The sequence below is a fragment of the Euprymna scolopes genome, chromosome 18, assembly GCF_053919585.1.
Source record: "Euprymna scolopes isolate OS-2025 chromosome 18, ASM5391958v1, whole genome shotgun sequence".
Classification (NCBI taxonomy): domain Eukaryota; kingdom Metazoa; phylum Mollusca; class Cephalopoda; order Sepiida; family Sepiolidae; genus Euprymna; species Euprymna scolopes.
Window position 1 is genome coordinate 84,113,548 of NC_136499.1, and position 26,300 is coordinate 84,139,847.

The 26,300-nt window shown below is 33.5% G+C and overlaps 1 protein-coding gene across 1 annotated transcript in view; it reads right to left on the reverse strand.

Moving 5' to 3' along the window:
• The window catches only part of LOC145297674 (proteasome subunit beta type-6-like), a 55,064-nt gene that overhangs the window by 18,616 nt on the left and 10,148 nt on the right, over positions 1 to 26,300 (reverse strand). The window contains exon 2 of the mRNA XM_080143858.1: positions 10,515 to 10,582. Within this exon, the coding sequence (XP_079999984.1) occupies positions 10,515 to 10,582 (68 nt within the window). The remainder of the gene's footprint in view (positions 1 to 10,514; positions 10,583 to 26,300) is intronic.

The window sequence follows — 26,300 nt, forward strand, 5'->3', positions numbered from 1 at the left end:
ATGAATTAAATAAAAAAAATATAGCGGAAGAGAAAGAAAATATATACTAATTAAATATAAAAAAGATAAATATTTGATTTAATAATTTATAAATGAACGTGCGTGATGAAAAAAAAACAATATACCACGTGACATGGCGCCGTAGATACAAAATAACCTTTCCAAAGTTAACGACCATATATGAGAAATACCATTAATCGAAAGTTTTTGTGTTTTATACCAAAAGGTAGGTATAGCGAAAAGTTACAATTAAAGGAATTTTAAAAACGATTTTTTGTTTAGCTATTGATAGTTGTATTTGTGACGGCAGTTCTTCAGACCTCCATAATTCACAAGGAGTAGTTAACACCTATTATTTTTTCTTACTTTTTCATTGCTTTTACACGTTGTTTCTAACGTGAAGAATAAGTTTAGCCAAACTAATTTTGAAATAGGGTATATCAAAGGAACACATATAAAAATGATACCACTATAAAAAACAAATGAAATACTAGATAAAATTGAGCAAACATAATTACCAAAATTACAGAAAAAGATAAAAAAAACAAACAAAAAATGGTGAAGTTTGTTGAGTGAAATGAATTATTGAAAGAAAATTAATTGAACTAATAGAAATGTTAAATAAACAAATGTCACATTTCAATATTTTTTTAATAATTAAATTCTCAGGGTTGTCGAAATTAAAAATTAAGTGATTTTTTTTTTTATTAGACTTCTTTCGAAGCTTGTTACCTTGAAAAATACATTTAAAACCCTTTTTTTTTTTAAATAAATTGAAAAATAAATGCAATTAAAAAATTTAATTGATAATTGAAACTTTAAAAACGTATTAAACATTGAAAAATTACTTATCTCACAAATTAACGTCCAATAAAGTAGATCCAGTCTTCATACAGGAATTTGGTTATAATAAATATATCTTTCCCAAACTTAAAAATTAAATCTTTTTTTTTTTTTTTTTTTTGAGAGAGAGAGAGTGCTTTAAAATCGCCGGGGAGTGCCGTCTAAAATTTTAAAGAAGTAAATTTTAGGAGTTTAGTGCCTTTCAAAGACGGTTATCATAATTTATTATCATCATTTAATTTCCTTTTTTTCCTTCCCCCCCCCCACACCTTTCCACGTGGTTCAGTAGTTAACCAGTGCTCCTGTTGCTGTCAGTCAGCTATCTTTACCTAAGTTTTAATTTCTAGTTAAAAGAATTTTTCATGAATGGAATCAGCATTTTTAAAAATTATTTTTTTAGTTGTATATATTGTATTTACTCTTTGAAGTTAAGGAGGGTTAAAAAAAAAATGGTGACACCTAGATGGTGACGTAGGCAAAAAAAAAAAAAAAAAAAAAAAAAAGACACTGCGATTTCGACCCTCACTAATAAAACTGCTCTGAGTGACTAGTTGGTAATTTTTGTTCCTTTTCTTTTTTATTTTGCTCCTCCAATTTATTTGGATGCTTCATAGTTAAATGTTTTAACATGTTGGTTGTGGTCATGTTAGATGGTTTTATTCCTCGCGATATTTTAATTTGACAGACTTTGCAAATGGCTTTCAACTCATCTTCAAAAAGACTTTTTTTTGGACTTTGGGCCATATTAGAAAATTCAGTTTATCTGTAAACAAATAATTTACTATTAAATTTTGTTTTAAAGCTAGTCACTTATTTGGATAATTAATTGAAAATAATCCGCTAAAAAAAGACAAAAAGAAAAATATATAAAGGGATGGGGCGGTAAATTGTACCAACCGGTAGTTAACGGGTTTGTATTACTGTACACAGATTCGAAAAAGTTGTCAAAAAACAAATATTTAACAAACAAATATTATCAAAGGCAAGATAAGTTACTTTTCTACCAAACTGGGTAATTTATTTTGTTTTTATTCAATGTAACATGTTTATTCAGCTCGATAAACATGCAGTGTTTACCGATGTATTGGAAAATTCAAAATGGCGCCCGACACTCTCTTTAACATGGTAAGTTCAGGAAAACGTGTTATAAATAATAAACTAGACAAAATACTATTAAAAAAACACCGAATATATGTCAAAATATGTCACGGTAACATATATTGAGTGAGTTTCTAGCAGTATTTTGTATAGTTTATTATTTATAACATCTTTTCCTGAACTTACCGTGTTAAAGAGAGTGTCGGGCGCCATTTTGAATTTTCCAATACATCGGTAAACACTGTATGCTTTTCGAGCTGAATAAACATGTTACATTGAATAAAAACCCGAAAAATATATCCAGTTAGGTAGAAAAATAACTTATCTTGCCTTTGATAACATTTATTTGTTATATATTTGTTTTTTGACAACTTTTTCGAATCTATGTGTACAGTAATACAAACCCCATTATTTTTTTTTCTCCAGAAAGATAAAACCCTGAATTTGATTATATTAAAAGCAGAATAATATAATCTTTTTTCTAGAATTTTAAATTAAAAATTAAAAGTGTTTTGCGCAGTTTTTTGCCGAACAAAAAAGAAATTAATATATATATATTTTTAAAAGGTTTTGTAATCAATTAATTTTTATGTCTAAATAATGTTTACGATTAATTAAATAATTTCATTTTAAAAAGTATTTATAAATAGAATTTTACTAAGGACTTATAGTTTAGCAATATTGAACCGCATCAACCATGTGTGAATTGAACACAGTCAACCAACAATAATAAACTATACAAAATACTGCTAGAAACTCGCTCAATATATGTTACCGTGACATATTTTGACATATATTCGGTGTTTTTTTAATAGTATTTTGTCTAGTTTATTATTTATAACACATTTTCCTGAACTTACCATGTTAAAGAGAGTGTCGGGCGCCATTTTGAATTTTCCAATACATCGGTAAACACTACATGTTTATTGAGCTGAATAAACATGTTACATTGAATAAAAACAAAATAAATTACCCAGTTTGGTAGAAAAGTAACTTATCTTGCCTTTGATAATATTTGTTTGTTATATATTTGTTTTTTGACAACTTTTTCGAATCTATGTGTACAGTAATACAAACCCAAATAATGGATTTTATTTCAATGAAATAAAAAAAAAACTTGACTGAATTGAATTAATTACCCTTAAATTAACGAAGGGGTTATTTAATAACTTTAGGTTTGGAAGAGATAGGTATGGGGTCGATTTTTTTGAAACTTCAAAAGAAACCGACTACTGTCAAAACTTTGCGAAATAATACGTGATCAATTTCATTTTAGAGATATTTCTTACAAAAGCCTTCTTTTAAAAAAAGAAAAAAAAAGTATATTGTTCTATTAAACCTTTTACTGTTTAAATAATTTGACTTTGCTGTTTTATTTTAAGAAAATATAAGTTGAAAAAGCATTTTCATTCAGTATTAGAAGATTTGTCAGTAAAAAAAAAACAATCGCCAAAAAGATAAGCGTTTTTTTTATTTTTACTCGCAATGTAGAACCCTGCATACTTCTTTTCAAGTTAACTCTTTTGTAGTTTTGATTACAATAGATCTGAATGAATGAACCTTGTAATGGAGGGGGGAGGGGCACTAAGCATTGCCCTGTTAATAATGAATTTCTTTGGTTTCTTTTTATTTCTCTCTTGCGGTTAGAAATATCAGGAAATTTTTTTCTTTTTTTCAACATCAGACTAAAAGAATCGTAATGAAGGAATCGGAAAATTAAGGTATTTTTTAACGATGCGATTCCGATACCTCCCAAAATACACGATTCTTACGATTAACGATTCCGATTAATCGTCCCACCACTATTTATTTCTTTTTTGGTACCATCAGTTATTACATAGCCTCTCCCCCATAATTTCAAACACTTTTCAGGGAAAGTAAACAATTTTGCTAGTAACATTGATAAATAAAAACTAAGCAGCTGCTGTCAGCTGGAAATTAGCGAGTTTTGTGAATTATATTTATTTTGAAAAAAAAAAAAAAAAAAAAAACAAAACTTCTTCCAAGAATTTTTTTTTCTTTTTTTTTTAATGCATTTTCACTTCAAACAAGGCATGGTGCCACTTTGATGTGAAGACAAAGAAATACAATTTGGGAACACTCCACGAAAGGAGAAACAAGAACATTGAGAGAAGCAGGAATCAGTTTACTGCACACACATCAATCTTTTTTTTATCCAGTGCTCTGTTCTTGTCCTGCTATCCCATAAACACAAAAAGCAAGGAAAACTTGTAGGCCGAGGAGAAACCCAACCACTTTCAACTCGACACATATAATCCATTGGTGTTGTCTGCATGAAATCTTTTCCAGAACAAATTTGATTTCATCATATTATTCTTTGAGGGTCATTGCCTGGAGGAACTGATCCATATAAGTTGTCATTGAGAAGAACACATTTTAAACTTCTTTTGGAAATGTCTATAAAAAGATGCCAGTCTTGAGAATAATATTGTTTGACACCAAGCTGCTGCAGAAGACTGGCAACATTGTTGCAATATACTATGTTGTTTTCTTGAAATATGGCAAGAATTTAACATGGCATTTTCTGTAGAAAGTTATGAGAGTCCCAGACTGAAATAGATTTTTTTTTTCTTTGAGTCTTGAAGTTAAAAGTTCAGAAAATTCTTTGAAAAACTTTTTAGAAAAAAGTCGTTATAGTGAAGCAGTAGAAAAACTAACATCTGAAACGCTGCCTTCACTACCGTCAGTGGACGTAACGGAGGCTTGGTCTTCAAAACCAGGCAATTTCAATTTAAACATTGGAACAGGAATTTCCTTGCAATGTGGAATTGGTTAATTGCAAACTTCAGGCTTGGATACACCTGTTGTTCCTGTTGATTCCCTTTGCACAGAAATAGCAGTCATCGAAATGGTTTTTCGGTTGACGCCAGACCACTGGAATATCGAAGCGGAGTATTTTTCTATTCTTTTTTGTCCACTGTCAAAGATTTTGTTAAATTATTTTTTTAATTACACTTCATTACTTAAAAAATAATAATTGAAAATATAGTTATGTGCACGTGGCGCGTACATGAAAAAATTAATTTCACTGTAAAAATCATCTTTTTTTTTGTTTATTTAATAATTCCTGAGACGGCACTTCTACAGTTTATCACCGAAAATGGAGACGCTATTTATTTATTTTTTCGCGCACCTGTCATTAAAATCAAAAGGAGAAATCAATATTTTAAACTATGACCGAAGTTAGAAATAAATAAAAAACTTAAACTAGATATTAATTACTTCCAGAAAGAACTATGAAAAAAATAAATAAAATGAAAGAGAACATATATCCATAATTTATTTAATTTAAAATGTTTCGATTTAATTAATGAAAACGAGAAAGTTTTTCATGGAACATATATTTTTATTATTAAAAACAAAATGAAAAAAATTATTAAAAACAGAAAATGAAAATGACATATTCATAATTATTTAAACTGGGTGAGAGCCATTTGAAAGCCAAAACATTTACTGTATAAAAATTTATCAAAATATAATTGTAAAAACATTTATTGAAAAGTTTGCATAAGAAAATCTATAATATAAAGCTGAACGTCTGTGTGTGTGTCATTATAGAAAACTGATTACATATAATGATAGAAGATGTATCGAGACACAGAAATGGGTATGTTTAATCTGGCATAATGATGATTCATCAAAATTGTGGAGTCTGCGTACGCGCCTAGTCCACAAAGTATGGAAATAAAAAATTTAAAAAAAAAACGTTTATAAGTGTTTTTGATATAGATGTACATAATACTTTGATAAGTATGTTTTAAATTAAATAGGGATGGTATAAAATTGTGGGGTCTGTGTTCGCGCCTGGCCTCCATAGAATGGAAATAGCCACAAACTTTAATAAAGACTTCATATCTATCTGCGTAAGTATACTTTGATAATTATGTTTCAGTTACCCTCTGAAAACTTCCAGCAAAAATCTAACAGCCAGCTATGGTTCTCTCCAGAATGCGTTGCTGCCATTGCGCACAGAAATCACTTTTTCCACTGCTTTCCAACATAATAGATGTATGGAAACTAAAGCTGCTTTTAGGACTGCCAGCAACCATTGTAAGACAGTAATAAAGAACGCAAGAGAGTCTGTAAAGTCCAAAGTAGCTGAGCAGCGGCTTGGTTCCCACCAGTTTTGGCAAATAGCAAACAGAATCCTGAACAGAAGCGTGTGCTCTATCCCAACTATCATCAATGGACCAGAGGTAATCTCGTCAGCATCAGACAAAGCCAACCTCTTTGCCAAGAACTTTGCAGCTAATTCTACCCTTTACGACCAAGGCCGCCAACCCCCAATATTTCCTCCGGTATCAGAAAACACACTATGTGATATACATATATCTGTACGTGATGTTGCCAAGCTAACAAAAACCTTGATTCCAGTAAAGCAAAAGGCCCTGACAGTATTCCAATTATAGTACTCAAAAAACTTCAACCAGAACTAGTGCCCATATTTACAAAACTGTTTAAACGTTGTCTTAAGGAGAATAGATTCCCATCTCCCTGGAAAATCTTATCAGTATGCCCTGTATTTAAGAATTCAGGTGATTGCTCATCCCCCTCTCAGTACAGGCCAATAAGTCTCCTGTGCATCATGAGTAAGTTGCTGGAATCTGTATTAAATACAGAAGTAATCAACCATCTAAACAAAAATAACCTTCTTAGTGACACTCAATATGGTTTCCGTTCTGCTAGATCTACAGCAGATGTGCTTACAGTTATATCTCCTAGGATTAGCAAATTTCTCGACGGAGGCAACATTTCTAGGGCAATTGCTCTTGACATATCAAAGGCCTTTGATAGGGTATGGTATAAAGGTTTACTTCACAAGATCTCCAGCTACACTATAGCTGGAAATGTCTTCTCAATTATTAAATCATTTCTTTCTCATAGATTCATAAGAGTAGTGGTTGAGGGGCAAAAATCAGAGGCAAAAATCAGAAGCTCACAGTATAAATGCTGGAGTCCCTCAGGGGTCCATCCTGGGCCCAACTCTATTCCTGATCTACATTAATAATCTTCCAAATCACATCCTTACATCATTTGTAGACATTTATGCTGATGACACTACCATTTATGGTAGCACATCTAAGACCGTAAACGACCAAGTTCTGTCCGATTCTCTCTCCTCTGATCTTGAGCACGTGGTACAATGGGGAAAGGAGTGGTTGGTTACTTTTAATGCATCTAAAACCAAGCTTCGCTCTTTACATCATCAACACTCTGATCCACATCTGGCATCAATTGAAATGAATGGCTCTCATCTTGGGGAAGCCTCAAGTTTTGACAAGCTCCTGGGCTTGACCTTTACTCCTGATCTTAAATGGAACACGTACATCAAATCTGTTGGCAAGGCCGCTGGAAAAATGGTGGGATCTTTCTATCGATCCAGTAGATATCTCATTGCTGATGCAATTCTCTATCTATATAAGAGCCAGGTACATCCAAGGATGGAATACTGTTGCCACATCTGAGCAGGAGCTGCTAGAAAGGACTTGTCCTGCCTTGATAGAGTTCAAAATAGACTTTGTAGCCTCGTAGGAGATGTCCTTTTCTCTTCCCTGCAACCTTTATCTCACAGAAGAGATGTTGTGAGTTTGATGTATCGTTATTTTCATGGAAAGTGTTTGACTGAGCTTCAGTCTATGGTCCCCCCATCGCCAAACTTTCACAAGAAACACTCATCTAGCTGAAAACACTATCAATAATTCCTCCCACTCTTTATCTGTGCCTAAACCTAAACATAGATTCCATGAATAAAGCTTCTTTCTTAGAACTGCACGCCTGTGGAATTATCTTCCGTTTTCCTGCTTTCCGGCTCACTACAATATGGTTGTCTTCAAGTTTAACGTAAACAAGTTTTTTATGAGCCGTTCCATATAAGTTAACAAATTTATCGAATTGATTACTATATTGTCCAATTTCTACTGTACACTCCTGGCTTCTTGGCCTTGATGGCTGTGTAAAAAAAAACAAAAAAAACTCGCATAATCCGACCAATCATCTCTAAAACTTAAACCTGGTAACAATTAAAAAATAGTTTTATACTTAATTTGACGAAATTTCCACTTCTTATGTTTGCTACGCTATAATCACATTGGCTAATGTATACTCATTAACCCTTATCCTCGAGTGGCCTCTGGACCTTGATAAGTGGTGATTCCTGTGTAATATATATATATATATATATATATATATATATATATGCATACATATATATACATACATACACACATATCTTTCATCTCCTTAACTAGTTTTTCCCCCTCACAATACTGTGCCTTAGACGGTCAACATTTATTTGTTGCATATTTGTTTATTTCTTTTCTTTTTCTTTAATTACAGTAATCCTATTCTTTTTTGGGGGGTATGCATACATGGTTTAGTGTATATATAATTTCCTTTTTAATTAAAAAAAAAAAAATTTTTTAGAATGTTTTCTTTTTGTGTATCTAATCTAAGATTTTGATTAGCTCATCATAGATTTTCATCTATAGTTTTCACTTGTGTCCAAAGAGAAGTGCTATAATACTTTATCTCAGAAGCCAATGACAGACACCGCTAAGTTATAGAAAATTGAAAAAATCTGTTCAAAACATTTAAAATCTTTGGATAATCATAACTCCCTTGCATAGAGGCATAAAGACACTTAGCGAATAGATGTGAAAAGTTTAAAAAGGGATTAAGCAAGTTATCTCTATATAAATTACTAATAAATAAAACCACTAAAACTGTAAATCAAATCTGTAAATGAGATTTGTAACCCATTCTGTGGCCCTTTTCAGTCTTATGTTGTAAATGAACAATAAAAACAATTTGTGTTAAAAAAAAAAGAAAAAAAAAAAAGGAAAACTGTTTGGAATCGGAAATTAGGCTTTAATTTTTCTGATTCCAATATCCGAAAAAGTTCTGATTTTTCTGATTCCTGAATAATCATCCCAACACTAATATATACACGCACACACACTAAGCTTCTGAGTTTCAATCTATGGTCCCCCCTCGCCAAACTTTCACAAGAAACACTGGTCTACCTGTAAACACTATCAATAATTCCCCCCACTCTTTATCTGTGCCTAAACCTAATCGTAGATTCCATGAACAAAGCTTCTTTCTTAGAACTGCACGCCTGTGGAATTGTCTTCCGTTTTCCTGCTTTCCGGCTGACTACAATATGGTTGTGTTCAAGTCTAAAGTAAATAAGTTCTTGATGAGCCGTTCCATATAAGTTATCAAATTTACCAAATTTTCATTACTAATGATTACTATATTGTCCAATTTCTACTGTACACTCTTTAACCCTTATCCTTGAGTGGCCTCTGGGCCTTGATAATGTGGTGATGCCTATGTAAAAAAAAAAAAAAAAAAAACACACACACAAATATATATAATTGAAATACACTGAAATTGAACAAATGAGCATTTTTATCTATTTATAATGAAGTACGTAGCAGCTGGAATTGCTTGAAAAAAAAAAAAATAATATATATATATATTAGCATAATAATCATTATATAGATAATTATATTGAATGTTCATATTTACTTTCATTTAATTCAGTTTTATTTGTGGATACTTTAAAAATTGTTCATTAGTATAATTTTGCTATCATAAACACAATTTTCACTTTTCACCTCAAAAATGAAGGCTGAACTTGAATTTTACTTCCTATTGTATTTATGTACTGCAAACGATGAAAGCACAATTCGAGACATTTTTACTGGTTACTTTTTTGTCAGTTACTTTCAAAGTTGCCATATTGTAATTTAAACATGTTCGTGCCATGTTTGCGAATATTAAAATGGTCATGACTTGAAAACTTAAGATATCTTTATGATTTTTGTTTTGTTTTTCTTGTTGTTTGTAAAATTTTGGCTGACGGTACCCGATCTTAGCAAGATCAAAACTCCAAGAAGGAGGCTGGGGGGAAAATCATTTTTGGATTAAGCACGTTTTCTACTTCTCATTATTTGTAAACAAATTAAGCAGAGTAAAAAGATCAAACCAGAGAGCAAGAAAATCAGTCAAAAAAGTTAGGATGTAAACCTCTAGCAATTCACCAGAAATCAATGTTCTGACTTCAAAGATTTCTGCCTTTTTTGAATTATAAAAAAGCAAAATTTCATTAAAAAAAAAAAAAAAAAAAAATAGATTTCAGATCCCTGTTTAATAAAAACTGATGTTTCATAGTGACAGTTATGTGAAACTGCCTTGAAAACCTTTGTTTTAAAAATCTTGCTTGTAAGATTGCAATATTGAAATGTAATCATTTTATTTTTGTTTGAAAATTCCAAATAAGTAATGACAATATTTAAGGATCTATAAAAATCTAAGAAAATGATTTTTCATAAGAATGCAAAGTTACACTATGGCTCCATAATTTGTTCAATAGTTTGGCCTTTAAATTTTGATAACTTTTAAACTATTGTAATGTTTGCACAATTTAAAGTTTTTAATTGCATTCATAAAAATATCTATCTGGTGTGATTTAATTTTTCAGATTAGTTGAAAATGCAATGTTACATTGAGAATTATTATTGAATTTAAAATTAAATGAATCCTACCCAGTTGTTGTCCGAGAATCAGCACCAATAACAACACCATCTTTGAACTCGACAGCTGCAATGGTGGTCTGTAAGCAAAACAAAGTAAAAACATTTTACCGATTTCACAAGTTAGAATTTCGTTAACATTCATATTAAAAAAAATAAAATTAATTCTGTGTTCAGGTTGTCTGCTGTCACCTCTACTTTGAAGCAAATTCAGCAGTCTTATTTGGAGAAATACAAGCAAGGATTTCAGCATTTACTGAAGATATTTTCTTTGTGTCATACATTAGAGACATTGAGATAGGGATAGATTTGTTTGCATTAAAACAATTATGAAGTCCCAAATAAGCTGCAGTAAGGTCTGCAGTTAGGTATCTGGAGCAGTAAAGTTTGCTTCTGGGTACTTTCCTTTGGATTCATTCAGACCAGATTTCCAGTTCAAGAGAAATTGGCCAGAAGTACAGTCAAAGATCAAAGTATTGGTTCAAAATTGGCTTTGAAGAAATCTTCCCTTAAACTGTACACCTGAGACATGTTCTATGTATATTTTTTCTCTTAGATCTTTCAACAGGTTCCACTTCTTGTCTGAACGATGTAGTAGTAATGTCCACCAACCATAAAAATGCTTTGGAAATTTCAAGGTAGTTTTATTAAAATATTCATATTTTAAAAACCAAAACACATCGTCATCAAAATACCATCATTTTATTCATACATGAATATCCTTTCACATGTAAATAATCTATGTGATATACAAGATGTTGTAAAGAAGTTTCCAGACTTTTTGTATGGGCATTTTTATTGATAGTACGCACATGAAACTCTAGTCCCCTTCGAAGTAATCTCCTCTGGCTGCAATGCACTTGTATCATTCCAGCAGATTCTGGAAGGCCCCATAAAAGTTCTCTTGTGTCAATGACTCCCACCATAGTCTCTTTCATCTCCTCAATTGTATCCTAACGACAGCCTCTAAGGTTTTTCTTGAGCTAAAGGAATAACCAAAAGTCACAGGGAGCAAGGTCTGGACTATAAGGAGGGTGAGAAACTGTCTTGATGCCCATCTTAGTCAAATAGCCTGTGACAAAGATGACAAAGATGGAGTTCCTTACTCCTCCAACACCTCATTTTTCTACAGATGATTCCTTTCCTTGAATCTCTTATGCCACTCAAAAACTGATGTTCGATTCATACAAGATGATCCAAAAGCAGTCTGAAGCATTCCATACGTTTCTGTGGCATTTTTTCCAAATTTAAAACAGAATTTCATTGCATATCATTCTTAGAAAGTGTCCTCACATTCAGATTGCATTTTGGAAATTCACCAGCTGTGACATTCAGGGTGTATTCCAATTCCTGCTGTAGCTGTTCCTTTGAGCCTGAAATCATAAAAATTTGTCAGGCATCTCATAAGATGTATAGCAATAACTAGGCATCCCAAAATAGGCTAGTTTAGAATGCAAAAACTGGTAAATAAAGTTAAATTTCCCTTAACTTCAACTTGCAATATCTCATTTATTTTTTGGGGTTATTTTGATAAAGTTTCGTTTTAAATAAAATTTCATCTTTTTGCTTTATAGATATATAATTCTTTTTCCTGTGTCTTTAATAGTTTTTTTTCCAGTCTACTTCAAGTTATGTCACTAATTTTGGTGAACGCCGCTTTATTTTCTTATTTATTTATTTATTTTTTTTTTACACAAAAAAAATGTTGGTGTTTTTCAAATTTGGTGCGCGCAATATTTTGAGTCTACGAATAAAAAAATAGTACCATTTTAAAGAAAAAAATTTGACTTATCAATATGGTGAGCTTAAGAGTTTTAAGTTGTTTTTCACAAAAAAAAAAAATCAAACTTGAAAACTTCAGTGAAAGAAATATGAAAGAAATTCAATTGAAAAAATTCTGAAAATCACACCGTTTTGTAGAGAAATATTTTCTCTTTAATAATCTGTTGATGTCATATTACTACGCTCAGAAATCAAGGAGCGCCACTAATTAAAGTGAGTGTACCTACACATCGAGATTTACAACTTAATCCCAAGTCATCGAAGTACGAAGTATCATCACGAAAATCAACTGTCAGCTCAAACGAGCCGCACGACCAAATGAAAATCTAAACAAACAACTTGTTTCACTTTGGATAAGTGCCTTTGTTTTTGTTTATTTAAAAGTTATAGAAAATTGTTTAAAATATTTTTAGTGAGACAAGCGCGTCAATAAAAGAAATGAAAATTTACAATTTAAAAAATAATGTCAATTGTTTATTTTCTATATCTTCTTTCAACCTTTCGTATGTTCTTTGCTTTATCTTCTGTTGGATAAGCTTCAGCATTGTTAAATTATCTTTTAAAAATTAAACTGGGTACATTTTAAAGCAAAAGAACATTTTTAATAGCGTGTGACTGTGACGGAAAAAATTTGTTTCATTTTAAAAAATGTGCCTCATTTTTTTGTTTACTTATTTAATTCTATGTTCTGTCGGGCGTTTTTGATATATCTAACATTTTGTTAAATTATTTTTTTTATTAGACTGTACATTTACATAACTTTTAAAAAAAAATTAACAAAATATAGCTAAGTTTTAAGTTATGTGCAATTTTATGTTTAAATACAAAAATTAATTTCACGTAAAAATGTGCATTTTGTTTATGTTCTATCGGGCGTTTTTGATACCTGTGTGGCTTTTAGAGGCATATGATCTTTCAATCAGAAAATATTAAAAGAAATGACATCACAACATTGTCGCCCGGGCGTCACATTATGTGACTAACACACACAAAAAAAAAAAAAAAAAAAAAAAATTCTACATCGGAATCTGCTGGGATTTATGCACTCAAATTTTCAGGATTTCTTAGTTCCTATATTATCTATCTGTAGTGCAAACTACAGCCAAATCTTTGGATATGGGTGTCAAGCCCTGGATGATTTGACACGGAATGACCCATATATAAATGCACTTAACTTGGTGTTCTTCGAGCGACCCATGTTGGTCCAGCTAAAAGACCAGTATCTCCATTTGGAATGAATTGGGATGTGAAGATTAGCGTTTGAGAGCAGTAGGAGGGAGAAGAGCTAAATGTGTACTTTGATTTTGATATTTCCGTCTTTTATTAAACTGAAAAGCTATAATTTTCGATTTCTTTATCAATAATTCAAAACATACAAACTCATTTACCAAAGGTGATGAATGCTAGAAAAGAGATGCATGTTTCCAATTTTTCTATTGTGTATATACATATATTGCTAACTATTACTAATGTATTACAAACAAATGACATGCGAGAAAAATCTGGGAAAACAGAGTTTCAAGCAGGTATATAGCATGGAATAAACTACAATAAAATAAATTAATCTTTTAGTAATATCTATTTTAAAGGCAGATTAAGGGATGGTTAAAATTTTAAATAGATTAAGCTTCTTTTTTTTTTTTAATTTTTTAATGCAAATTCTCCTTACAAAATTTCATTTTCGTATTTTATTGTATAACATGGAAGTAGACGTCAGCTTAAATGAATTCAGATAAGAAGGGGAGTTTGGAAATGTGGTTAAAAATATAAATACATTTAAATAAATAATTATATAAAAATATAAATACATTTAAAAACACAAACTAAGTTTATAGAATAAGTTAAACATAGGGATAGAAAAAAAAAAATTACAATCAAATTTTATTATACTATCAGTTCAAAAGGGACTACAATATTTCGGGATAGGGAAACCTCTTTAGATCATGGCATTTCGAAGCCAAACGCTTCGCATCCGAAGAGAGGAGTAAAGACACATATTATACGCAGAAGAAATTTTTTAAAAGATAATATTGCCTTTATGGAAAGAGGATCAAAGGAAAAACTTGATGTACCGAGACTAAAGCCGATTCTAGGACTGCCAACAATCACTCTAAAAGAATAAAGAATGCAAGAGAGTTGTATGCCTAGTCCGTTAAGTCCAAAGTAGCTGAGCAGCGGCTTGATTCCCACCAGTTTTGGCAAATAGCAAACAGGATCCTGAGCAGAATCATATGCTCTATCCCATCCATCATCAATGGACTCGAGGTAATCTTGTCAGTATCAGACAAAGCCAAACTCTTTACCAAGAACTTTGCAGCTAATTATACCCTATGTGACCAAGGCCATTAACTCCCACCGTATTTGCTTTTATCAGAAAACACGCTATGCGACATACAAATATCTGTGCGTGATGTTGCCAAGCTATTCAAAAATCTTGATTCCAATAAAACAACTGGCTTTGATGGCATTCCAATTATAGTGCTAAAAAAAAGCTACAACCAGAACTAGTTCCTATACTTACAAAGCTGTTTAAGTGTTGTCTTAAAGATAATTGCTTCCCAACACCCTAGAAAATCTCATTAGTATGCCTTGTATTTAAGAATTCAGGTGATCGGTCATCTTCTCTCAGTACAGACCAATAAGTTTCCTGTGCGTCATGAGCAAGTTGCTGGAATCCATGTCAAATGGAGAAGTAATGAACCACCTCAGCAAAAATAACCTTCTTAGTGGCATGCAATATGGTTTCCGTTCTGCTAGATGGACAGCAGATGTGCTAATGGTTATCTCTCATAGAATTAGTGAATCTCTTGACAGAGGCTTCCTTTCTAGGGCAATTGCTCTTAACATCAAAGACCTTTGATAAGGTATGGCATAAAGGCCTACTTCACAAGATCTCCAGCTACAGTATAGCTGGAAATGTTTTTTCAATTATTAAACTATTTCTCCCTAATAGGTTTATAAGAGTAGGGTTGATAGGCAGAAATCAGAAGCTCACAGTATTAATGGAGGAGTCCCTCAGGGGCCGATCTTGGGTCCAACTCTCTTCCTGATCTACATCAATGATCTTCCAAATCACATCCTAAGATCATTCGTAGACATTTATGCTGATGACAACATGATGGTAACATCTATGGCAACACATCAAAGACCATAAATGACCAAGTTTTCTCCGATTCTCTCTCTAGAGCACGTGGTGCAATGGGGAAAGTGGCTGGTTTATTTTAGTGCATCTAATACCAAGCTTCTATCTTTGTATCATCAACGCTCTAATACCCTATCTGGCATCAATTGAAATTAATGGCTCTCGTCTTCGGGAGGTTTCATGTTTTGACAACTTCTAGGCTGGATAATGGGTGGGATCTTTCCGGCGCTCCAGTAGATATCTCACTGCTGATGCAATTCTCTACCTAAGTTATAGCAAAGTGCATTGAAAAATGGAGTACTGTTGCCACATCTGAGCAAGAGCTGCTAGAAAACTCTTATCCTGCCTCAACAAAGTTCAAAATAGACTTCATAACCTAGTGGGCGTGCCCTTTTCTCTTCTCTGCAACCTCTTTCCCACAGAAGAGACGTTACGAGCTTGTCTCTGCTTTATCGTTATTTTCAGGTGCATGTCTGAGCTCCAATATATGGTCACCCCCTCCTCACCCTACCAAACTTTCATGAAAAACACTTGTCTAGCTGAAACCTCTATCAATAATTTCCCCACTCTTTATCTGTGCCTAAACCTAAACGTTCCATGAACAAAGCTTCTTTCTTAGAACTGCATGCCTGTGGAACTCTCTTCCTTTTGCCTGCTTTCCAGCTGACTACAATTTGGTCTTATTCAAGTCCAACATAAACAAATTCTTGATGAGCCGTCCCCTTAAGTAATCCAATTTACCAAATATCCATTACTACGATATTGTCCTATTGACTTCTATACACTCATTAACCATTATCCTTGAGTAACATTTAGGCCTTGATAAGTGGTGGAAAAAGTAATAAGTAATGGAAAAAGCTATAAGGGGCTATAGTGCCATGGGTTGCTTCTTATTGATTTATGCCAGTTATTTTTTTTGGGGGGGGGGGGGAGGTAAGATTGTAATTCTGGATTGATCCCGGACTAATCCAACTGCCAAATTCCATTTGATTCAGGAACTGGATAACTTTCAGATTACAATCCAATTGTTATCCAATGTAATCCACAGTGATCCTACTCAAAGATAGAACTTTCATTGATCTCATGTGATGTCACAACCAAAACAAAAACAGCTGTCCAGACAAGATTTGCAGTGATCCGATGGACCGAAATATCTTAATGAAGCAGAAGCATTGCAGTACAGTACAGATTATGATATATCTCCAAAAATAAAAGCAAAACCACACAAAATCTGCTAAATTTTGCAAACCATTGCTTATGAAGCAATTAAGTTATTGCTTATTCACCAAACCTATTTTCCTGCTCTTATTTACTTATACTGCTTCCCTCTTTTTGGAAATCATAATTTATCATTCTATGATTAAGTGTAATGTTTAAATATAAGGCCTATACTCGCCACATGTATATTGTTATTGATGTATGTTACTAAAATAACTGGCACAAATGTTATTTCTAAATGTCTGCTTTAAAGGGATAATGCTTTGCCTCCAAGACGCCTTCCTATCTGTTTTGCATTATAAACATTAAAAATCCTTATACTCCTAAATCTTCCCCAAATCCCTGTATATCTATATTGTATATTAATGCTGTATTCTTGTAAGTTATATCATCTCTCCTGCTTCAACTGGACAAAAAAAAAACAATTGCTCTTCTCTCCAAGCTGATATAAAATCACATACCTTAAGAGGAGGGTTTAGCTTTCGGTCCTAAATTTTAGCAGGCTGGATCTTTTAAAAAATCGGTAAATACTAAACATCTATAGATTTCTATTGCTAAGGCATGCATTAGCTAAACCTATATTTATACTCTATAGAATATCTATAAAATAGGTACCTATTAGCTACAGTTTGTGCCCAGATTATAAGTGATCTATGTTAACTAGCAACTATATCTTTCTTTTATTTAGATGGGATAAAGTACTGGTGATTATCATTACTAACACCTAAAGCACATTTCGAAACACACCCTAAGCCTTATACTATAATTTTCCAATTAGTCTAGAGGGCGGCAGTACTAGGGGTCTATCTTCAAAAACCATTTGCACCTAGCTTAATCTCTTCATTAGGATGATAATAGATAGAGAAAAAAAGAATTTTTGAAAAAAAGTCATTTTTGGCATGTGGGGGGCTTTTTTTACGAAACACAGTGTCCTAGGGGGTTAGGTCCCCCACAGGTTTTTCCCAATTTTTCAGATCCTGCCCAAAAAGGCTCCCACCCAGCCTTCCAAAAATTTCATCCCCCCACCAGGGACATAAATTCTATCAACAGGCTTAAAAACCATTCACAGAAACTGACTAAGCAATGTAGGTATATGTGACATAACAACATACAATCCCCTGCCTTTAATAAGCCACTTATTCGAAACAAATTTTTCACATCAATGTTTTTGTGTGCATAATTATTATTTGTCTCTCTGGGAATTTCCCTTAGGGGATTAAGTGAACATTGCATTGCATGGTTTATTAACTATTCTTTGGGGGATTTCCCTTTTATGTGAAATGGAACTAATTCCTTTCACAGTTTTGTGGTGGGGGAGGACACTAAGAGAAATGAAGGACCCAGCAGAAATGAATTTCTGTTGAATAGAATAAGAATCTATTGCAGTGTTATTATGAAGCCATTGCAGTGTTGTTATCAAGAAGCCATTGCCATTGCAGTGTGTTCTAGCCAATTAAGTCCACTCATAGTCATTTGGAATGTTTTAGGAGTAACATAGTAGCCAAATAGCCGATTTTTTAAGTTTTGGGTAATTTTGGGCAAATTTCGTCTCATTTTGGCCCTTCTTTTTATCCTAGGAACCCAAAAATGCCTCAAAAATGGCTAGACATTATGGGGTAATGTAAGTTTTAACCAACTAAGTCCACTCATAGTCATCTGGAATGTTTTAGGAGTAACATAGTAGCCAAATAGCCGATTTTTTAAGTTTCGGGTAATTTTGGGCAAATTTTGGCTCATTTTGGCCCTTCTTTTTATCCTAGGAACCCAAAAATGCCTCAAAAATGGCTAGAAATTATGGGGTAATGTAAGTTTTAGCCAACTAAGTCCATTCATAGTCATTTCGGATGTTTTAGGAGTAACATAGTAGCCAAATAGCTGATTTTTTAAGATTTCGGGTAATTTTGAGCAAATTTCAGCTCATTTTGGCCCTTCTTTTCATCCTATAAACCCAAAAATGCCTCAAAAATGGCTAGAAATCATCAGTCTCAACTATCTATACCAATTTGTATCCATTTAGGACGTTTAGGTGCATGCAATTTTGCATAATGTAAATTTTTTGCTGCAAATGGTGATTTTGGCCCCCCCCGGGGGGGGGGGGAATATCGTAAAAAAAGCCCCCCACATGCCAAAAATGACTTTTTTTCAAAAATTCTTTTTTTCTCTATCTATTATCATCCTAATGAAGAGATTAAGCTAGGTGCAAATGGTTTTTGAAGATAGACCCCTAGTACTGCCGCCCTCTAATTAGCCACTAATCTATAAGCCATATTGGATCTTTTCTTAACCCTAGTAGATATTAACCTTTAATCTACACCCCATACTCATACATACCTCTTTTAAAAACGTAACCACATCTTCCAATCTTAATCCTATTCTGAGGAGTGTAACTTCAAAGCAGATACTAATTTTTTGATACTAACTTTATTAATCCTAACTATCCATGTGGGAGCGTTGAAATACCTGGGTTTGAAACCAGACGCAGGGAAAATCCTCTCGGTGCTGATGGACTCATAGATATGGTAGGTCATCCATCTAGGTGAAGAAAAACTCCGATTTGTAAACCTGTGCCACTGACCTCATACGTCTTGGCACCAAACAGGGGAGGGAGGCCTCCTTAGTCCTGGATAACAACCTCCCCAGAGCTGGTGACTTGATTAAATCACCGGTTTGCAGACCTAAACTGACGGACTCTGCCTATTGCCCGGCTTCCATACTCCTCCTTTGCCTATTAGCCAGGAGCAGAGTTGCGGCCGCAAGGACTCATTAGAGACGCCCAGTGCTTAGCCTCGTTTCCTGACTAGGGCAATGAATGCTGTCCCCCACATTTGCCTTATTCCCTTCCCCTATACTTGGGCATCTTGGGGGGGGGGGGGGGGCTTGTTTACCATATATGCTAACATGATTGGACTGGGCCACTCCTGTCAGACTGTTTGATGGCACCGGTTTGACAGTTGCTGGTTTTGACTGGCAGTACAGGCACCCTAACTCTTTGGTAGTGCTTAGAGACGCTGTTCTATTATCAGTTCTATAATATCAGGATGTTTGTAGTGCCAAGTCGTGCATGGAAAGAGGCCCTGCACTAATCTCTGGTGTGCATTCCCGAGGCCACATTTCTATGGATGAGGAGCCGGTTGATGGTCTACTCGTGTTGCATGATGGTGGCTATACACATCTGTTTTGCCTAGCACCTTACCTTAGATCTGAAACATAAAATAAAATGAAATGACAACTTAATCAAAAAAAAAAAAAAACGTTCAAACCAGACACACACTTCCCTTGAGGCTTGCATTTACAAATATCCGAGGACTTAGAACTAACTTAAATGATGTAGAATCATTTCTCCTAGCAAACTCCACAGATATCTTAGCACTAAGTGAAACTAACTTGCACTCCTCCGTCCCCTCTAACATCTTTAACATGTCTGGTTATCTTCCACTTTGTCGTAAGGACTCTAACATGCGCGGACTTGGAGTCTATATACATAACACCTTCCCCATGTCTAGGGAATCAAAACTAGAATCCGGTGACCAAGCCTTCAGGTGCTTTGAACTTTACAACTTAGCATTAGCTACCCGTATTTTCTTTATCGCTCTCCATCAACCCAGGACTGTACTATAATCAATCATGTCTTTGACAGCATAGATGTAGCACTCTCCATTGACACTAGCGCCCAAATACATGTATTTGGTGACTTTAACGCCCACCACAGAAATTGGCTTGGCTTCCCTAACTACACTGACACAGCTGGTAGCATCATCCATAACTTTACTATATCCCATACCTTGACACAGATAGTAACATTCCTGACCCATCTCCCAGATCGTCAGGACCAGCAAGCCTCACTTCTGGATCTATTTGTGACAACAGTTCCTGAGGATTGTGTAATAAATGCTCATTGCCCACTTAGGAATGCTGATCATGCTGTGATAATGATAAACATCACTCTAAACTCTCAATCCCAAGTTGAAGAGTCATTGCTCAAAATGACAACGTACTAAAATAAGGATGACTGGGATGCCATTACAGGTCACATCAGAGACGCCCCACGGGAAAATGTCTTTTCTCTTCCTGCAGAATAGTGTGCAAATGAGACTACTGAATGGTTCAAAGCAGCAATTGAAGCACATGTTCCGACACGGAAGTTCTATAGCAACCCCCATACTCCCCAATGGTTTACTTCTACTTGTGCAGCTGCCATTGCTCAGAGGCAACATGCATACCGTAGATTTATCCAGCATAAGTCCTGTAAAAACAGACAAAATATATAGAAGCTAGAAGTAATTATAAGAAAGTAGCATTACAAGTGTATGCTGTATTTTAGTGTACATCGGCAATATTACATACCTAATGTGCTTCAACAAGTCATATCTTTTTTATTTGTTGGTCAATTTTTAAAAGAATTATATTGATGGAAAGAGAATAGAATAAGCATTCCAATAATGTTAATTTAGTTTTCTTTCATGCATTCAATATTTTTATGCTCCAAGTTAAAAATGAAAAAAATGGTAAAAAATAATAAGGGAAACAGTTTTTTCAAGGTTTACATTTTATACATTACGTTTGGATGCGTGGGATTAAATTTGATTGGATATGGCTGAAATTTTACAGAGAACATAGAAGTCCATCTCTATTGGTGTTTGATTTTTTTTTTAATGACCACAGCAAGTAAAGTTACGACTGAGCAAAGTTGACAAAGAATATTCCAAAATTGAAAAGATAAATCTGCATATATCATCCATTTTCATAAAGATAATAGTTTCAGAATTATTTTCATGTATAATATGTAAATATTTGATAATTATTAATTGCACTGAATTTTATTTAAAATGTTATCTTTTATAGAAATTCAAATCGCTTACAGAAAAACAGCCGCTAAGGTATTGTCTTAAAAATAGAAAACATTCTTACCAGACTAGTCATTTTTATTCTGAGTTTGTCCATTTAAAAAAAAATTTTCAAATTTTTCAAATATGATTTCCAAACAATGCTATTTTGTTGTTTTTAACACTTTTAGTACACATGCACTACAAAAATAAATAAATAAATAAAAACAAAATGTACTAAGTACATGCATTCAACTTATTTGTACTTAAAGGTAGAAATTGTTTTTTAGCAGTGTAAAAAAAAAAAAAAAAAAAAAAAAAAAAAATATACAACTAAAACATATTTGTGAAATAGTAACATTATTATTTAGAAACACATTCTTAACATGGGGAAGGAAGGGTGTTTTTTGTTAACTATTCTGTACTTTCACCTAACAAGTAAATAAACAAGATATCGTGAAACTTGAATTTATTTTTTTAACTCATTGTCAAGACCATTTTTTCGAATCTGTAAAACAAACCTGTTTTTTTTTAACTGAGGATATCTAATAATAATAATAATAATTAGGCGGTTCGATAAAGAATTTCATTGTGATGCATTTTGTAAATTTTTACCTTGTTTCCACCTTAACATTTTTCTTTAAAATGATTACCTTTAAATAAATATCGCATTTAAATTTTCTGCAAATAAGTAGCTTCCCGGATATTAAGCAATGTCATTTCTTATGTTATTGCTGGTGGCCATCTTGGTATGCACGTTTGCGCATAGTTTCTCGGGGTTACGTTTGCGCATACCAAAATGGCCAACAGTGATAACATAAGAAATGACATTGCTTAATATCCAGAAAACTACTTATTTGCAGAAAATTTAAGTGCGATATTCGTTTTCAGCATACCCTAATATCTATTAAAGTAATTATTTTAAATGTCAAGGTGGAAACAAGGTAACAAATTACTGTTTTATTTCTTTGTTTACATAATTTAAAATGGCGCCCGACTCTCTCTTTGAGGCGATAAGTTTGGGAAAATGAGTTATAAATAAAAAAACTAGACAGATATATATTCAGCGGGTTTTTAACAGTATTTTGACTAGTTTTTTATTTTTAACTCATTTTCCCAAACTTACCGTGTGAAAGAGATAGTCAGCCGCCATTTTTAACTTTCCAATACATCGGCAAGCACTGTATGTTTTTCGAGTGAATAAACATGTTACATTAAAAAAAAACATATCCAGTTAGGTAGAAAAGTAACTTATCTTGCCTTTGATGACATTTATTTGTTATGTATTTGCTTTTTGATAACTTTTTCGAATCTATGTGTACAGTAAAACAAACTCCAGATTTGCTATACAATGAAATATGTAGTTGGTAAGATTTGGAATATTTTGTGGCATGCTTTTCTTGATTTCTGTATCAAAGTTAGGTTTTGATAACTTTTTCGAATCCATGTGTACAGTAATACAAACCCCGTTGTTATTTTTTTTTTCACTTATTAAACGAAAGGTATTTTTACAACCTGCTCCAGCGTAGTATAAACGGCCTATGGAATAAACACCTTCAACCTCGAAAATAGAAATCAACAAATTTATGGAATTTTCTTCGAAATTTCGTAACACAGTTTCTTATTAAATTAAAACTAAATATAACATTTGCTGACTTATTTAGCTGTCGAATACACACACATATAAATTTCTGTAAGATATTTATTTGAAATTAAATTTTTGTGAAACTAACCGCCCCCCCCCTCTAATATTGTTTTTGTTGTTGTCAAGTCTTCAGTATGTTCACACATAATTTTCCTTAGCCCTACAATTAATTCAAAGTCCGAATGGCAACCCTCCCCATATTCTCATTGCATAGAAACCCTCTTAAAACCACACAATCGTCTTAAAAAAAAAAAAATAAAATAAAACAAAAAGCATACAGGATTTATCTCCCATAAAAGAAACAGTTAACTGCCCTAAAATGCTAGAATGACTTGTAATGGGGAATTATTTTACATTAAATTCTAAAATAATTTGTTTATGTTTCATTAAAGTTTTTCATGGCATTTCATACATAATTGCCTAAAAAAGGTAGAATCACATTTTGGAGGGGTGGTCAGAAAGGGTTGGGTGAGGTTAAACAGAAGGTGTTAATCTACAATCAATAATACCAATGAAATATTGCAATATATCCATTTTTAAATGGTCCTATGTTTAGATTTAAGTTTTTTGTACATAAAGCACATTACAATTCAACTTTGAGTTCTCCAACTTTTTTTCAAATTGCAGCATATTTATGCACATTTACTGCAGATTATTTGGAAACCATGAAATTTTGGAGATTTTCAGTCACATATTCTGATTCCTTGTACAAAAATACACTTATATGGTAAATTTCATTTCTTAGTCTTGTGTTTTAATAAAGATATGACATTTTTACTGAAAAAGTAGTGTAAAAAATGTGACGAAACGCATATGGTCTTAAAGAGGGAAAATATCCAAACGTGTGAGGCACAAAAATAGTCATAACTTCCTTAATTTTAATCAGATTTTTAAAATTTAATTCCTTCTTAGCTCATCAAGTTCTTTCTATGTATACCAATATTGAAATATTTTAAGCTATTTCAATTTTTTCATGTGTATTGCTACTTTAACAAATGTCTTAATGAATCTTGCTTTCCTGACAGCTGGAAAACTGCTTCTGCAGTACCAGTTTATAAAATCTCTGCAAATGAACTGACCCATTAAATTATTGCCAAATTAGCCTCCTCCCACTTTTCGACAAAATATTTGAGTCTTTAATTAATCAAGCTCTAATCCATTACCTTACAGCTGCTAAACTTGTTTGACCATCAATATGGATTAAGGCAAGCCCGTTCTACTGCAGATATCCTAACTAATCTCTGAACGTTTATACCAAGTACTGGATAAAGAAAAGGAGGAGAGGGTAGTAGCCCTATATATATATCTAAGGCTTTTGACAGGGTATGGTACGATGGTCTTCATGAAAATAAAATCCTATGGTATTACTGGACAAATACTGAACATAATCAAATCCTTAAATGAGAGAATTCAGGTTGTCCTTGATGGGCATACATCCACACAATGATATAAATGCGGGTGTACCTCAGGGATGGATTCTTGGTACTTTATTATTTCTGATATTCATAAATGACTTATCTGATAAAATTGTCTCTGAGATGGGTATATTTGCCGACGACACCACGCAGGTACGTGGGGAAAAATAATGAGAATATATTTAAGGCAATGGCGGAAACCCTAGAAGAAGACCACTATAGTGGAATGGGGTCAAAAATGGATGGTAACATTCAAAGCTGCGAAGACAAAGCTCATTTCCTTTAATAATTACATGAAACCTTACCAACCACCAATTGCTATGGCTAAAGATACATTACCTGAAAGTACTTCATTCGAACTCGTCGGCTTAACGTTCACAGGGAACATGAGTTGGAATAGAGACATCGAGATCATTGCCAAGGCTGCTATGAAGAAGATGGGCTCTCTATCGTGCTAAAAAGTTACTTATGCCTGAAAGTATCTTGTACCTTTACAAAACCACCATTCGCCTATGTATGAAGTATTGCTGTCATATTTGGGCTGGTGCATCTGCTACTAGTCTCTCGCTCCTGGACAGGGTTCAAAAGAGAATTTCATGTAAGCTTCAGCCCCTGTCCTATCAATGAAATGTTGCATCCCTCTGCTTGTTTAACAACTATTTTAATGGTGGATGATCTGACGAACTACAAGCTCTTGTACCCCTCGATGAAAATACCCTCGACAAACCCAACAAGCAGCGAAGTCCCACCCATACACAGTAGAGATCCTTAGATGTAAGAAAGCCTTTTACTCTAAGAACTTCTTCCCCAGAACTACTAGACTTTGGAATTCTCTTCTGGGTTCCTGCTTCCCCAACTGTACTGACAGGCAGAAGTTCAAGTGTAATCTAAACAGACATTTTGCTGCTAAACTCCCTACATAGTATCCCTGCAACTTGGGTCCATTATAGTAGCCCCCTACATCAAAGTGGCAATGTGCCTTGTTTGGTGTGAAAATTTAATAAAAAACTAGTAAAACCAAACAGGAAAACCATGTAAAAAAAATAAATTTATTGGACTTAAAGGGTTGGAATCGGATAAAAAAAATTCCAACTCCAACTCCTAGTACTCTTAGAAATCAGACTCCGACTAAAAGCTCCAACTCCTTCCAACTCTGTAACCCTGTATGTAATATTGCCAATGTCCACAAAAATACAGCATACTCTTGTAATGCTAATAATAATCTACCTTACCCCCACTAATAACCATTGTAGAGGCAGGATTTTAAAGTTTTGATATTATGCTCCCAGACAAGGGGAAAATAGTGGAATTGTCTCCTATTTAATGTTGCAGGACCCAAATTTAGCTTGGAAGTCCGGAAGGAGACAAAGGCATTTTAATAGTCTCCAAGAAAAGTCCTAGCATTGTCACTGAGAATTGACTCCAGAACATCATGTGCATTTGTAAATCTAACTAGGGCCTGAAAAAAAAAGGGGGGGGGCAAGATACTCATGTCTGGAACCCTAACCTCAATTTACACTTCAACAAATGAACAGCAACATACATTTTTTTCTCAGTTCCCTTCCTTCACCCAAAAATATCCTTTGAAAGCAACTCAAATTCAAGACGAGAAGTTGGCAGGTTGGCCATGTTACCTGGCAGCACAGGCCTCGAATTGTATTTATTACACGTAGTACAAGAACTTAAGCAACTTACCTGCCGCCTTTGAGGGACCCAATAGCCCAGACATCTTAACTCTGTTAGGGTTGACCCTACACCAAGATGAGAACACTT